Source organism: Lineus longissimus, chromosome 14 (assembly GCF_910592395.1).
Source record: "Lineus longissimus chromosome 14, tnLinLong1.2, whole genome shotgun sequence".
Lineage (NCBI taxonomy): Eukaryota > Metazoa > Nemertea > Pilidiophora > Heteronemertea > Lineidae > Lineus > Lineus longissimus.
Window position 1 is genome coordinate 13,242,443 of NC_088321.1, and position 13,984 is coordinate 13,256,426.

Genomic DNA, 13,984 nt, shown 5'->3' on the forward strand with positions numbered 1-13,984 from the left:
CTCGTAGTGGAACGGGCAAGCGCTGGTCTAGAGATTTACGATGCAGTTACTCGTATCGTTTTCTGGCAGTTTAGTCATGCGAACTGGCTGGTTGTAAGAGTGTATTCGATCAATGTATTTCAAAGTAGTTTAGAGTTTGAATTCGGTCCATAATGTCCGTCTGAATTTGATGAAACTTCTCCAGCTGTAAAACGAAAGAGTAATATTTTGTATCCATGGCAACTCTTTTGCCATATCTTGGCTCCTGGTTGAGTTGTTGAAAAAAATGAGATTTTACAATTGTGTCGCCCAAGGTCCAATGTCTCATGAAAAATAGTGTCTTGCACAAGGCCCCACATCTTGGCACAAAGAAAGTGTTTTGTTAAAGGTCGAGAATCACTGCAGATAGTGAATTGTTTTGTCCAACCACGTCACATGATCAGTGGCAAGGAGTTTACCATAGGTACCGCCATTTTGGCTAAAATCCTAAAGCAATTTTAATTGCTTTATGATTTTAGCAAAATTAATTGAATGCTCATTTAAAACCCTGGAGGCTGTGCTCTGGAAAAGAAAGAACCGACTCCTGCCCTTGAAATGAACATTCACTATGTTTTGAATAAGTTCTAATTGCTTTAGGATTTGGAGGTCTACACAAAATGGCGGAACCTATGGTCAACCCTTAATGGGGCAACCATGCATAACACATACTACTAAGTATCCAGTTCACCTAATATCAACACGATCAAGTTATTCTAATAACTCTATTAATAATCATAGAAGTGACTACTTGGCAAGCAGCGACTTTTTCTTGTCCTGAATGGAGAGCCGAACTCATGCATATTCAACCATCCAGGAGCTCATTATCATTCGTGGCAACACGGTCAGCAACACTGGAGTTACAGTGAAACGCCTTTAGAAATGCACACTAATGCATTTAACATACTTATCAGTCAAATCACGTTTATGACTTTTTTTGTAAATCCATTCAGTCATGTACATGTACATGCTTCTTCATGGATTATTGACCAAAACCCGAGTTTAGTAACAGAAATTGAATCGAGAGCGGGAAGTCGGCCATTGTTAAATATGCGCATATAAATTCGAATATGACGTCACTGCTCTCTGATTGGCCAACATGTTGTAACCTCTCCGGCTCGCCAAAGAGGGTAGTATTTTTGCCCTGTTTGGCAAGCCCGGCTTGCCGAACAGAGTTGATTTTTAGTGCTGTTTGGCAAGCGGCTCTCCAAGCAGGGCAAAAAAAGATGCCTGTTCGGCGAGCCGCTTGCCAAATAGACCCGGCCAATAATCATATCATCCTTATGCTCCCAATATACATTCGCGATACACAATAACCTCTTTCACGTTGCTGATTACCTGCATGTATTGAAGCCATTACCGCACATCGTCGTAATCAGTAGCTTTGCCGCTCATTGAAGAAATTGTGTCGATCAGTCAGAATACCAGAATGATAAAAGCCGGTTACGTCAAATCTGTCAATTCATTGCTGAACTAGCCAATCATGACAAAATTCGCGCTTGAAGACATGATGTGGCAATGCAGTATTATAATCTTGGGTTGGGTGGGGCATGGCCAACGGACTGTCGTTTAAAACCGAGAATAAAGGATATTATACTTACTTTGGATACATTACATGACGTAGGTGTTGATATCAATATGAGCTTGACTGCACCACCCACACCTGTTTTACGCCATTCACTGTCCCGGTATTCACTTTCCGATGAACCCACAGTTATTGCAATAAATAGAAAATCAATGAATAAGGAGAGATTGTCAGCCCATGAACAATAATCAGTGTCACCATGACTTACTGCATTTGTTTGATAATGGGATTCTGGTAGGCCTCGGTCTAACATATGTTGTAGTTTGCTAGCTACGTATTTGCCGGGGATCTTGCTCCCATCCAGCAGTCGATAGAAGGCTACTGGAGAGCACGTCCGTAGAAGGAACTGCTGGTTTCTCTAGGATTGTGAATCCGACAAAACAAGAAAATCACTATTTGTACTTTACTTAAAAACGTAATTCTTGGGCTTCCAAAATATATAAGGGTTGTATAGACGAGATAGACGATAGACGATAGACGAGAAACGAGAACGAGAACGGCAGCGTTTCCTGTACAGGTGTTGTCGTACGGACAGCTATTCCAGAACTCCCCCGGAAATGACATAATACATCAAAGAACACCTTATGAAACTCGTGCCTACGTCAATAATATTTCATTGTCATAGCGTCAATGTCGAGTTACAAAACATATCAAACATTATCTAATCACATGCTAAAATAAGAAATGACGATCTTGATTGGGCACGGCACAGATGAAAACCCTGTTATGATTCACCAAAATATAGGCCTATTTAAACTGTTAAGTACATGTACAAGCAAAGACTAAACAAGCTACCTATCTGTAACACATACACACAACCAAAACAGCGCCGTGTGGGATTGATCTAAGAAAATGAGGGACACAGTGATGTAAGTATCATTCCCAAAGGTAGCTTCGCGAAAATACTTTTCGGCTACTGTATGTGTAAATACCCTTTTCACAGGCAACTGGAGTTTACCATGACATAAAAATGATTTTTCATATGACATCATCACCAAAATCATTTAAAATATCATCAACATTCAGACCTGGACAACTTCAAATGAATTACTTGAACGAGTGTGCTTGTAGTTACTTTTGGATTTTTTGAGGTCACATTTTGGCAACATTTCTGTCGACAATTTCCTGTAGTGTTTTTGCACGGCAATTCCTCGACCCACTAGACAAATGTGAATAGAACGTGCATGTTTGTAATTTTGAGCGAACAATTGCTATCGGAAGGTGTTGCAAAGCGTCAGGACTAAATAATATGCAGCATGCTCCTAAAGCAAACTTTAACCCCATGCACGCTGGTATTTTACCCGTACCTATTTTACCTAGTACCTATTTTACCCGTACCTAATTTACCTGTACCTATTTTACCGTACCTATTTTACCGTACCTATTTTACCCGTACCTATTTTACCCGTACCTATTTTACCTGTACCTATTTTACTGGATACCGCAAAAAATGCTAGAGGATAAATGATTGGCAATATCCCTCCTCAAAATTTCGGCAAAATTTGATCCAAAATGACTACGGGTCACAAAACCGGCGGCTATTTGGGCAAAGGGCACAGGACGTACGCATTCACATTTTGTGATAAAATTTTGCTTTTGGAGCTTGCTGCATTGCATTGTATTGTTTAGGCCCGACACTTTACAACACCTTTCGAAAGCAAGTATTCCCCAAAATTACAATCATGCACGTTCTGTACTAGAATGTCCATGAATTGCCGTACAAAAACAATTCAGGACAACAAGATTATTGGTAAATGTAGCCAAAATTTTACATCCAAAAATCCAAGATGGCGTCCGATGACATAACCCTTAAGAAACATCCCTTTCTATCTCTCTTTGCAGGGAGTTAGAGCGGATGTGCAGCGGAGATTCAGCGATCAGCCTGCTTGTGGTATGTTTTCACACCTCCACATAATACACATCAACGAGAATGTTTTTCAACACAATATAGCTAAGCTAAGCACAAAACAATGTTTTAAAGTAGAATAAACAAATCAAATCTGATTAAGGGTTTGTATCTGTTTACCAACAAAATGAATACTTAAAAATAGTGATTGGCATTGGCATACACTGACTGTAAGCCAAGCCGAGCTCAAATTTATTGGTAATTTTGTCTTTACCAAACATGGTAAATTAGAGTGCTAGACCTCTTGATAATTAACATTTCAAATTGTATTTTGATATTCCTGCTATTTCAGGGGTTCCCCGACTATAGTCCTCCAGAAAATCTCGTGGAATACATCAAAGACACTGTTAGCGGGAAGAACATTATACTGAACCAGTACTGTACAACAACAAACGTCAGTATACCAATGAAGAACCGGCGTTAGGATAAATGCCAGTGGCGGCGCCACAATCGATCGTACCTTCTGACGCCATGACGTCATTTTCTGGTGTGTTGACGTCGCATGAGGTCAATCACGGGAAACCATTGCGTACATTTTTGCACAGGATTTCAACAACAGAAAACGTGCCCAATAACTGGCATCGCGCATATTTTCCGCAAAATTATCTTAAGAAACTGACAACTCAATAGATTTAAAACAGGAAGATGCAAACGTCGCCGAAATCGGTCGAAAATAAGCGATCGTTTTCAGGCTCAGAAATAACATGATAATGCATTGGAAATGGAGAGTTTCGGTATGATCGATTGCAGCGCCACGCGGCGGATAAATCGCGCCGGTTCCTCATTGCAACTTATCCTTTATATACGGTTATCTACCTTTATTTGGCCTTGCTGCCCGGACGTGACCAACCGGAATATGCCAAATATACGTTAGTAACTCTCCCACTGGTTGGCACACGATTACCGGTAAACCGAAATGCTGTGCGCCTATATCTGGTGAATTTATGATTATTGTTTCTTTAAACATCGATGTTGTGTGTAATGATAGCTAGCAGATGTAGAGCAGAGTCAGTAAATTGGGCAAGAGAGCAGTTGTTACCAATGGTGAGGCTAGGAGATTGGCATTCATTAAAAGTCTGTCCTCTCATTTCAGGGCCATCTCCCACTGCTGGAAGCATTCGCTGACCTCTATTCCCCCAAATTCAACAGAACCTTGCACCCACTCAAAAATATTGCCACGTCTATTGGAGCGACAGGTGCATTGATGAAGCTATTCAGGTCGTTTACATTACCTGGGGACGAGGTAACGAAACATTTTTTGGTCTATTTTATCCGTTTGAAGTTTGACAGGAATAATTTGAATTTGAATATATCCATTGGGCTCTAATTACATTCCTTGAAACTTTCGCCCCACTGTAAATATCCGATATTAACCATTTTTGTTGTTTGTTTTAGTTTGTTTGATCGCATGATCTGCATTAGGTAAAGGAATTAATACCGAGCTGTTATTGTTTATAATTAACCCGACCACTCGGGTAGGCCGAAAATGCGGAACAAAACCCGAGATGCCAGCCGAGTGATTTGGACATAATTTGAGGTCCAACCATGCGTGGTCTTGATGAGACAACGAATCACCCAGAGCGACGATGTTTATCTTTGTTGTAAAATGGCTGCACATTTGCGAGCGAGCATGCATGCATGTAGCCTGAATTATGACTATTGGCTTCGCCTGGCGTCAGAAGTGGGAAATAGACATACACTGTAGTTGAACCAACAGTAATTATATAGGCCTATGAACGAACGGCGTACCACTTAAGCAGGGGTGTTGGGGACACCATTTTCGACCCCGTGCCTTACGCTGAATGAATGACCCAGATATAAAAAGGTCACTGTCACTTGATGGGATGAAAGGCTGGTTGGCCCTGGCATCTAAGAAAGAATCGTAACTTCATCGTTATTTCATTTTGCAATTTCAGATAATTTTATTTGAACCCTACTATACCCTCTTCTATCACATGATGCAGGACACTAGTGGCGCCACCGCTGTCACAGTGCCATTACACTTGGTAGGTATACATACGAGAAAATGTTTAAACTATTCTCCGAGCAGATCGAAGTATACACTCTCTCTCTCTCTGCCAACTCATATTTCCATGACACCATGCGGACACGGGTGCGTGATAAAAGTAAAATCAACTCGAGCAATCAGCCTCAGGTAACCTACAGAAAACACACAAGCACTTGGACATCAAAGAGTCCATTGTTTTGTAGGCTGTGAAAATTAATTGACTTGGGATCGATCTGCCGACTGCAAGGTAAGAGGCAAAATAACGTTCAGCAAAACACCAGTGGCGATCAAGCAGATCGACTTATGCACTCTCTGCAAATCGGCTTTCTCAATGTGTTCCTGCTCTGAATTGAGCTGATTTCGAAAGTTTGCTCTTTCCCGAAGTTTCTCTTTGATTGTTGACAATCACTCTCTGTAATGGCCGTCTTGTTCTAGAATCGTTCACCGAATGCTGTACCTCCAACAAGTGCAGATTTCACATTCGACCCCGAAGAATTGGAGGCAGCATTCACGGAGAAAACCAAGATGCTTCTTTGTAACACGCCTCACAATCCAACAGGAAAGGTAAAGTTAAAATTGTTCTGTATAGCTTTGTATTTGATGTTAAATTTCATTATGTATATCTTTGTATACAGCAGCCCACACAATCCAACTGGAAAGGTAAACTGGTGTTGTGTGGCTTTTGTATATGCAACAGCGAAGATAAACTCGTTTGTAGTCAACTGTCATCTGAATCCAACAGAAAATTTCTGGTCTATAGCGCTAACAATCACCCAATGAGAGGACTCCGCCTTATTGCCTCGACCCAACCGGAAGAGGCCAAATTTACGCTAGTATCACTAAGCAACCGTCCGTTACCAATGGTGAGGCTAGGGGATTTTAGAACCTGTCGACCATAGTCCAACAGGAAGTGTCAGGGTAGCTGGTGCAGTTATGTTTTACTTGACAGTGAATTGAGGGTTTGTATGCAACAGTTTCACAAGGGCAACTCGCCTGCGCGTTTAATGGCCTGTGTACACTAGTAAAATATTAACAACATTTTTACAACATTTCCAGTTGCAACAAATGTTGCAAAAATGTTGCGTAGTGTGTACAGAGCAAAATGCGTTTTACAACATGTTGTAAAATTGTTGTAAAATTGTTGCAAATTAAATGCAAAGCAATTCTTTGTTGCATGTTGTAAAAATGTTGCAAACTCTTCAGCCAATCAGAAATAGGATTTGCGTCATGTGATCTACCTGAGGTCATGTGACTTGAACAAGAAGCTGGTATAGCAACTCTCAAGTGAGTGTCTTGCTTCGTAGGGTGGTGAAACCTTTTCTAGAAGTTTCATCCATTCGCAGGAAGTTTTTGTATGACGGCTTGTCAGTCAGCCGCAACTCCTTTAACATGCAGTGATATGCCCCATGATCCAGCCTCATTTTCATCCAGGGCCAGGTCCATATTATCTTTGGTTATTTCGCCGCCTCTTCCGCCTCCGCTCAACAAAGAAAGCTAGAATTGCTGCAGAAGCACTCAAAACACATCTTCTCTCCTTGGAATCATCCATTTTCCCTCCAAAATACCATTTCCCTTTGTTCCCACTAAAAAGTTTGCAGCAGTTTACCAACATGTTGTAAAATTGTTGCTAATTTGTTGCAATTTTGTTGCTAGTGTACACAGAACCTTGAAGGGCTTGTTGAAAAATTGTTGTGAAAATGTTGGTAAAATGTTGAAAAAATGTTGCTAATATTTTACTAGTGTACACCCTGCTTTAAGTTCGATTTCTCACCAAGCACTATTCCACGCGTAGGTCCTTCCTCAAAGTGCTTCGTCATCCATGAATCATTGGACTATAAAGGGGCGGCTACTAAGCGCTCACGACCCACCACGCTACCGCACTGTCGTAGATATGCCCTTTTTTAAAATCCAGAATGATCATCAGAAGTTCAACATGGCCGCTACATTTTATTTGTATCTGAATCCTTTTAGATGTTCACGAGAGAAGAAATGGAGATCGTTGCCAATCTCTGTAAGAAACATGATGTGATCTGTATCGCTGACGAAGTCTATGAGATGTTCACATATTCTGACCAAGAGCATATCAAAATGGGTAAGTACAAAAAAATGTTCAGATATTCTGATCAAAACGGGTAAGTCTATGTGATGTTCACATATTCTGACCAAGATATGAATAGTCAGCCGACAGTTGGTGATATTGGCGCTTATAATGCCATAGTCCTTTGAACGTAGTGCATCCTCATTCCAGCTACCCTCCCCGGCATGTGGGAACGAACGGTTACCGTTGGAAGCGTCGGAAAACTGTTTGGCATGACAGCCTGGGCGACAGGGTATGTCATTGGACCGGAGCACCTGATTGAAAAATATCTACAGCGGGTCGTCATACCCATGAACACTGTTTTACAGGTAAGTTTATTTTGACAACCTTTTGGCTGAAACATACGTTGGCCTGTGAGCATTTTACCGTGTCATTATACGGTTTGCACGAGTTGTGGTTATTGGTCTTGTGTCACTGTCTTCGACAAGAGAATTATTCATCCAAATTGCTTGGCAATTTGTTTCTTCCTCGATACAGTCTTTTACATGCATAAACAGATTTTTCCTTCCATTCGCAGTCTTTTCTCTGCGTTGGATCTGGTGAGTGTTTTGCTTCCAACTGGAAGTAGTTGGGCACCGATTGGGTTCATTCGACTGGGGCTTCTGGCGGAAAGTTAGACGTCTGTCACAAGCCACTATCCACTTGCATGTTGTATCTTTTGCTTGTTTGGTCAATGATCATGATAGGCACCAGCAACTTCTAGCAGACTACCATGTAGGCCCGGATGCAAGGTTCGGCCGACTTCAAATTCGTATATTTTTTTTTGCACAGGACGTATACGCCCAGGCCTACCGCCATGAACTGAACCGCCTCGACCAACCAAACTGTTTTTTCAAAGCACTACCAAGAGAATTGAAGGCCAAGCGTGACCAAGTGATGCATATCATGTCGGGAATTGGGCTCGAGCCTATTGCACCTGAGGGTGGATACTTTATATTCGCCGATGTTTCCAAGTTCGACGGTAGGTACAAGTGCGCTGTGTATGAGGATGAAAAGTATTTTGTAAGTGAGGTAGTTTTATGTAAGTGGGAAGTGTTTCGTTGTGCTATGTAAGTGGAAAGTGTTATGTAAGTGGGGAAGTATTACATGTATTATGTAAGTGGGATTTTTGTGTAAGTGGGCATGTGTTATGTAAGTACGATCGTGTGTTGTTAGGGTATGTCTGACTTTCAGGTGTAAAGATATTGCCATTTGCCTTGCAGACCAATACTGTCAGGCTTCCGGAGACAAGGCGTCCAACTTTGCCTTATGGCTCTGCAAGGAGAAGGTGGGTTAATAATTGGTTTATTTCCCTTGGAAAAAGTTGCTATAAGTGCTGTGCTTTGATGAACTTAAGGATTGACCATAGGTAACACAATTTTGGCTAGAACTTAAAATCCTAAAGTAATTAGAACTCCTTCAAAAAATTAGGTGAATGCCCATTTGAAATAGAACCTGGGAGGCTGTTTTCTCTTGAAAACAAAGAACAGACTCCCACTCTTGAAATTGGTATTCAATTCCTTTTGAAATAGTTCTGATTGCTTTAGGATTTCACGTTCTAGCCAAAATGGTGGTGCCTCTGGTGAACCCTTAATCATCCTCTGTCATTGTTTAGGTCGATTCCGAAGCGACTGAAGCTATCAGTGGAGTCTTTTCCTGGGGGTTGATTAGCCCTGGCCCAGAGGTCACCAGGATATCTCCCCAGTTTCAGCCTTGGTTAAGTTTGTAAAGTAGCTCTCACTGAGATCTTTCAAGAATCACCTCGTTCTTGGTGTAAAACAAGTGTCCTATGGCCATTTTCAAGTCGAATGCTTGGTGGAAGCCCACAGTCAACCGAACACCATATAAAACAGATGAGCCCTGAGACTGATAGAGAAAGGTAGTTTAGGGTTACCCGTTAGATGATCCTGCTCAGAGATGAAGCAACGTCATCCTGGGCTGGCGAAGCAGTCTAAGCCCCCCCCCCCCCCCCAAGAGAGATTAACAGTGCATGATAGAATTTCGTGCCCCCCCCCCCCCTCTCTCTATCCTAGGATATCTTTAAACGATAAAGAAGTAGAAAATGTATTCCGTGAAAAAGTGTTGTAACTCTTGCATTCTGACGGATTGTGGTGGCTCTATAGAGCCATGACCGTCAGTAGCTCCGAGATTAAAGCCCATAATTGGGTCATGTTATATTTCATGATGACACATTTCAGGGCATTGGCGTAGCCCCAGCATCAGTATTCTACAGCACGGCGAACTCACATCTTGGAGAAAACTATATTAGGATCTGCTTTGTCAAGGTAAACATTCATTCTTGGACTATTTTGAAGGAAAAAAATGCACGGGAGTATGGAGGTCACTATTCTTTATCAAGGGCAAAAGTATAACAGGTGATACAAAACTGTACTCAATCATTTTTTTCAAGTTAATTTTTTAAATTGAAATAGCTTTTCAATATGTAGAATATATTTGTATGCGAACTGTCTAGTTTCCAAAGCATCACAGCAGAATGATGTCTCATTTTTCTGTATCGTGCAGGAGGAATTCCCAAGATACACAAACTGTACGTGAAATCCAAAGGGTCACCTGGGCAAGCTTGATGGCACTGGCCCCGATGAAATCCGTTTTAACTAATCATCTTACACCGGTCTTGAAACGGTTGTACATGTACATGCCCATACGTAGCTGAATAATATCTTAATGAAGAATACAGTTGAAGAGCTGCATCGGGATTTCCGCCCTTCGTACCGCCTCACAGTAATCTCGGGTCATGAAAATAATAAACGAAGTAACGTGGCGATATTGTGCATTGTTTTTTCAGAGTGAGGCTACCCTCAATATCGCCGAAGACAGATTAAAAGGCGTAAAGGTATCAAGGAACAATGACGAGATTTGCAACGTTTTGGCCAATGGCAAAGGCGGTTTGGCCAATTGTAAAGATGATTTAGTCAATGGCAAAGAAGATTTGACCAATAGCAAAGACGGTTAGGCCAATGGCAAAAACGGTTTGGCCAATGGCAAAGAAGATTTGGCCAATGGCAAAGACGGTTTGGTCAATAGCAAAGACGATTTGACCAATGGCAAAGAAGATTTGGCCAATGGCAAAGACGGTTTCGCCAATGGCAAAGAAGATTTGGCCAATGGCAAAGACGATTTGGCAAAGTGTTGGGCTATATTAAAGAATCTATATACAATTGTAAATCATATTTGAAGTATTTATATATAGCTTTTCCTTTTAGAAAATCTATAGGAAATTGCCATATATAATCTATATTGAATCAATATAGATTTTGAACGGCCCTCATTTTCTTTATAGATTTTTTCACGGAAATGTTTCCCCGTGAGATAACCATGGTAGCGATATCACAATGGCCTAGTCTCTGACATTCGGATGCAATGCACAGACTAAGAGGATGGTATGAATATAATGATTATGTGATTTATAATTTGGTTATGTTGCATTTTTTACAGGGGAATCCTTGTAATTAGGCTACTGGTGTGTTCTACGAAAATAGAAATGTACTCTCTGCTATGCCGTAGTGCACTTATTTTGCATAGGACTATCTTGAAATTTTTGATTGTATGTATATATGTTACCTGTTATATTTATGTATACCGCATGTGAAGAGTATATTTGATTTTTAATTGTTGGCACTTCTATTATTAAACTGCACCTCAGCTCAGTTATGGCTTCCAGTTCAATGCCCGAGAGAGCTGTGGGATCTTGTGTTGTAAGTCGCTCCTCCATCGAAAGTTCTATTAGTATCACCAGTACACAGCATCATCTCTAAAACTAAAACATCTTAAATCACTCAATTCGAGTTCTTCTCTTCCTCCTTCAGCCATATTTATTTTACATTGATTACAGGTAATACAGGAAAAACAATTACGCAGTGGATATTTTGCCGTGAACCGGTCGAGAGTTATTTTCGCTATTTTGCCGTGCACTTCCGTTGGACATGTGCAGTTCGCGTTTTTCGGACTTAGCGTTTTTCCGTAATGCTGTTTGCCGGCAAGACTTGCCAGGGAGTCCAACTTACTTTTGATTGGGTCGTTGACCAGAACTCTGCTGCGGTTCATATTTTCGGCCACCTTTGATGCATGTGAACCGCAACTCATAGTATTTGATCTCGTCATTTTCCGGCAGATGCTTCAGTCTTTTCCAGGCAGCAGTAATTGTCCTTGAATCTCGCCGCCAGTATGATATATGCTGCTCTTCTCTTTTTCTAAAGCTCTTATTGCGATCTGAACTTTGTGAAATGAGGAAAATTCGTCCCGATCAAGCATGTCGAGAGTGAGATCGTCAACACGGCGGACAAATCTGAAAAATGCCAAGTCCGAAAAACGCGAACTGCGCATGTCCAACGGAAGTGCACGGCAAAATAGCGAAAATAACTCTCAACCGGTTCACGGCAAAATATCCACTGCGAAACAATTAACTTAAAAAATAAAACAAACTCCCAACCACTGAATAGAGTAGGAATTTGATTGTATCCTGGGAGTCGGTCTCTGTTTTACCAAGTTTACTAGTCTTGGTTGTAACAGGAGTCTTACCAAGCTCAGTACTGTGATCAACATGACTGTGATCAACACGACTGTGAACGACAGGTTTCTTACCACCAGTCTTCACACCAATAGCATTAGTTTCAACTCTTATTTTCTTCACACTTGAACCTTCCATCATTGAAGGAGACCAAATCTTTTTATCATTAATGTCTTTTTTACCAGGTTTTAAGTGTTTTGGAGCAACTAAGATGTTGTTATTGTAATTCTTGATCTTACCAATCTTAAGGATCATGTCAGATCCAATTATGTACAATCCTGGAGCTATTACGTATTCTAATCTTGTATGAGTGTCAGACAATGCTTTCTGGTACCTAGCAATTGAAGTTGGGATATCCACGTGTTGGTCAATTGAATCTTGTAAGAGTTTAAAGAATTGCTTCTGTGCGTCCAATTCAGTTCGAATTATCGCTGTCCTTGCTTCAGCCTGGGCTCCAAAAATACAGTAAACATAAGTTCTTATGCTGTCGTTGAGTCTAACAATTCCAGGCTCAGTTAAGCTCTTCTTATCACACTTAATGAAGTATTTCCAACCATCATCATTCTGAACAATTCTCTCTATCTTAGGTATGTGTAACGATTCAGCAAATGTGTAATGTTTATCAGGCAAAGCATGGTGGTCTCTATGATCTATGAATCCATTTCTGTGAACTCCATAACCCATAAAACATGTTGTTCCCATACCATAATTGTCTCCTTTCTTTGTCTGTAGATACATTAAATCCATTACATAATCTGAAAAATTCTGTTGCACTGTAGTGATTTTTTATAGCAGATTTAAATGCATCATCCGTGAGTGTAGTATTCCGTGTTATCCTCTATTTTTGTAGTAATAGGGAAAGGCGTTGGGGTGGTTTTAGGGTTTATACTTTAGCCATTCTTAGTGGTTTTGCTCCAAATAATATTGCCGAAATATATTATTACCTAGATTCCTACCAGCGCCTTTCCTACCAGCACCATGGGCATGGATCTACCAATCCGTGGCTAGGTCGGTCTGGTGCCCAGCTTGTGATTGCAAATAGGCCGACTGTAACAACTCAGCCTAATAAAAAGCCCAACAGTACAATAATGAACGTTTTTCTTTTCGTCTGTAGAGTGCAACCTCAGGATGTCTGGGGCAAGGTCAAACAAAAAGTCAAAAATACTGCAAGTCAAAAAGTCAATGGTCACTGGACATCACTTCCCAGTCGTTCATATAAACTTAAGAGATATAAAGATATCAAGCTCTTTGCCAAAGACTTTCATCAAAGATTATTCTTTGCTGACTTTAAGTTGTCAGTTGGGCTTGCGTTCTCGGTCTTGATGCATTGGCCTTTGGTCCGATATTGGCATTTGGTACTGGGAGTCGGTAGCAGACATCCCAAAATGTGTAGGCCTATCTCGAAACGGGACCTATCACTGGTCACAATGCATATGCAAAATAGAATAATCTATTGTAGGTTCAAGTGTAACATTTTTGATAGTCCCAGGATAGATAGTTCCTGGGACAACGGATTCTATAATGCACTTTTAATCTTTGTCTGCATTGTTGAATGTCAACAGTCTATATTGAATCATACTTTAATCTATCATCAACAATAGGGAAGGCCACTTTCTCGAGGGGATATTTAATACAATGTAAGAAAGTGGCCTTTGGAGAGATTATGCAGGTGCAAGCCATTTGGTGCCTTACAGAGTGCACTTCGAAGGGTGTGGAGAACAAGGGCCTTGCTGCCTTCAGATTAAGTCTTGCAAATTAATTTATCTGAAAGGCACTGTTTGGATGGCCATATGATGACAGCCATAAAATTCCAGGTATGGAAATCCATCCCATTCCAGACTATCTATGAATTGTTTATGGAGAAG

The 13,984-nt window shown here is 40.9% G+C and overlaps 2 protein-coding genes across 2 annotated transcripts; both read left to right on the plus strand.

Annotated features, from left to right (window-relative positions):
• The first annotated feature begins 2,420 nt into the window (after positions 1–2,420).
• LOC135498701 (kynurenine--oxoglutarate transaminase 1-like) lies at positions 2,421–6,274 on the plus strand. The gene is made up of 7 exons (XM_064789082.1): positions 2,421–2,469; positions 3,443–3,491; positions 3,799–3,900; positions 4,600–4,749; positions 5,423–5,512; positions 5,950–6,078; positions 6,257–6,274. Exons 1-7 carry the CDS (start codon positions 2,453–2,455, stop codon positions 6,272–6,274), a joined length of 555 nt encoding a protein of 184 aa, XP_064645152.1. The 5' UTR covers positions 2,421–2,452.
• Positions 6,275–7,489: 1,215 nt separating this feature from the next.
• On the plus strand, positions 7,490–10,740 carry LOC135498544 (kynurenine--oxoglutarate transaminase 3-like). The gene is made up of 6 exons (XM_064788808.1): positions 7,490–7,606; positions 7,763–7,920; positions 8,384–8,573; positions 8,815–8,879; positions 9,790–9,876; positions 10,398–10,740. The coding sequence occupies exons 1-6, from the start codon at positions 7,504–7,506 to the stop codon at positions 10,563–10,565; spliced, it is 771 nt and encodes a 256-aa protein (XP_064644878.1). The 5' UTR covers positions 7,490–7,503; the 3' UTR covers positions 10,566–10,740.
• Positions 10,741–13,984: the final 3,244 nt, after the last annotated feature.

Coding starts and splice junctions, on each gene's coding strand:
- LOC135498701 (XM_064789082.1), top strand. Junction 3,492..3,798: donor CAGCGATCAGCCTGCTTGTG/GTATGTTTTCAC, acceptor CTGCTATTTCAG/GGGTTCCCCGACTATAGTCC. Junction 5,513..5,949: donor TCACAGTGCCATTACACTTG/GTAGGTATACAT, acceptor GTCTTGTTCTAG/AATCGTTCACCGAATGCTGT.
- LOC135498544 (XM_064788808.1), top strand. CDS start 7,504: ATGGAGATCGTTGCCAATCTCTGTAAGAAACATGATGTGATCTGTATC. Junction 8,574..8,814: donor CGATGTTTCCAAGTTCGACG/GTAGGTACAAGT, acceptor TTTGCCTTGCAG/ACCAATACTGTCAGGCTTCC. Junction 9,877..10,397: donor TTAGGATCTGCTTTGTCAAG/GTAAACATTCAT, acceptor TTGTTTTTTCAG/AGTGAGGCTACCCTCAATAT.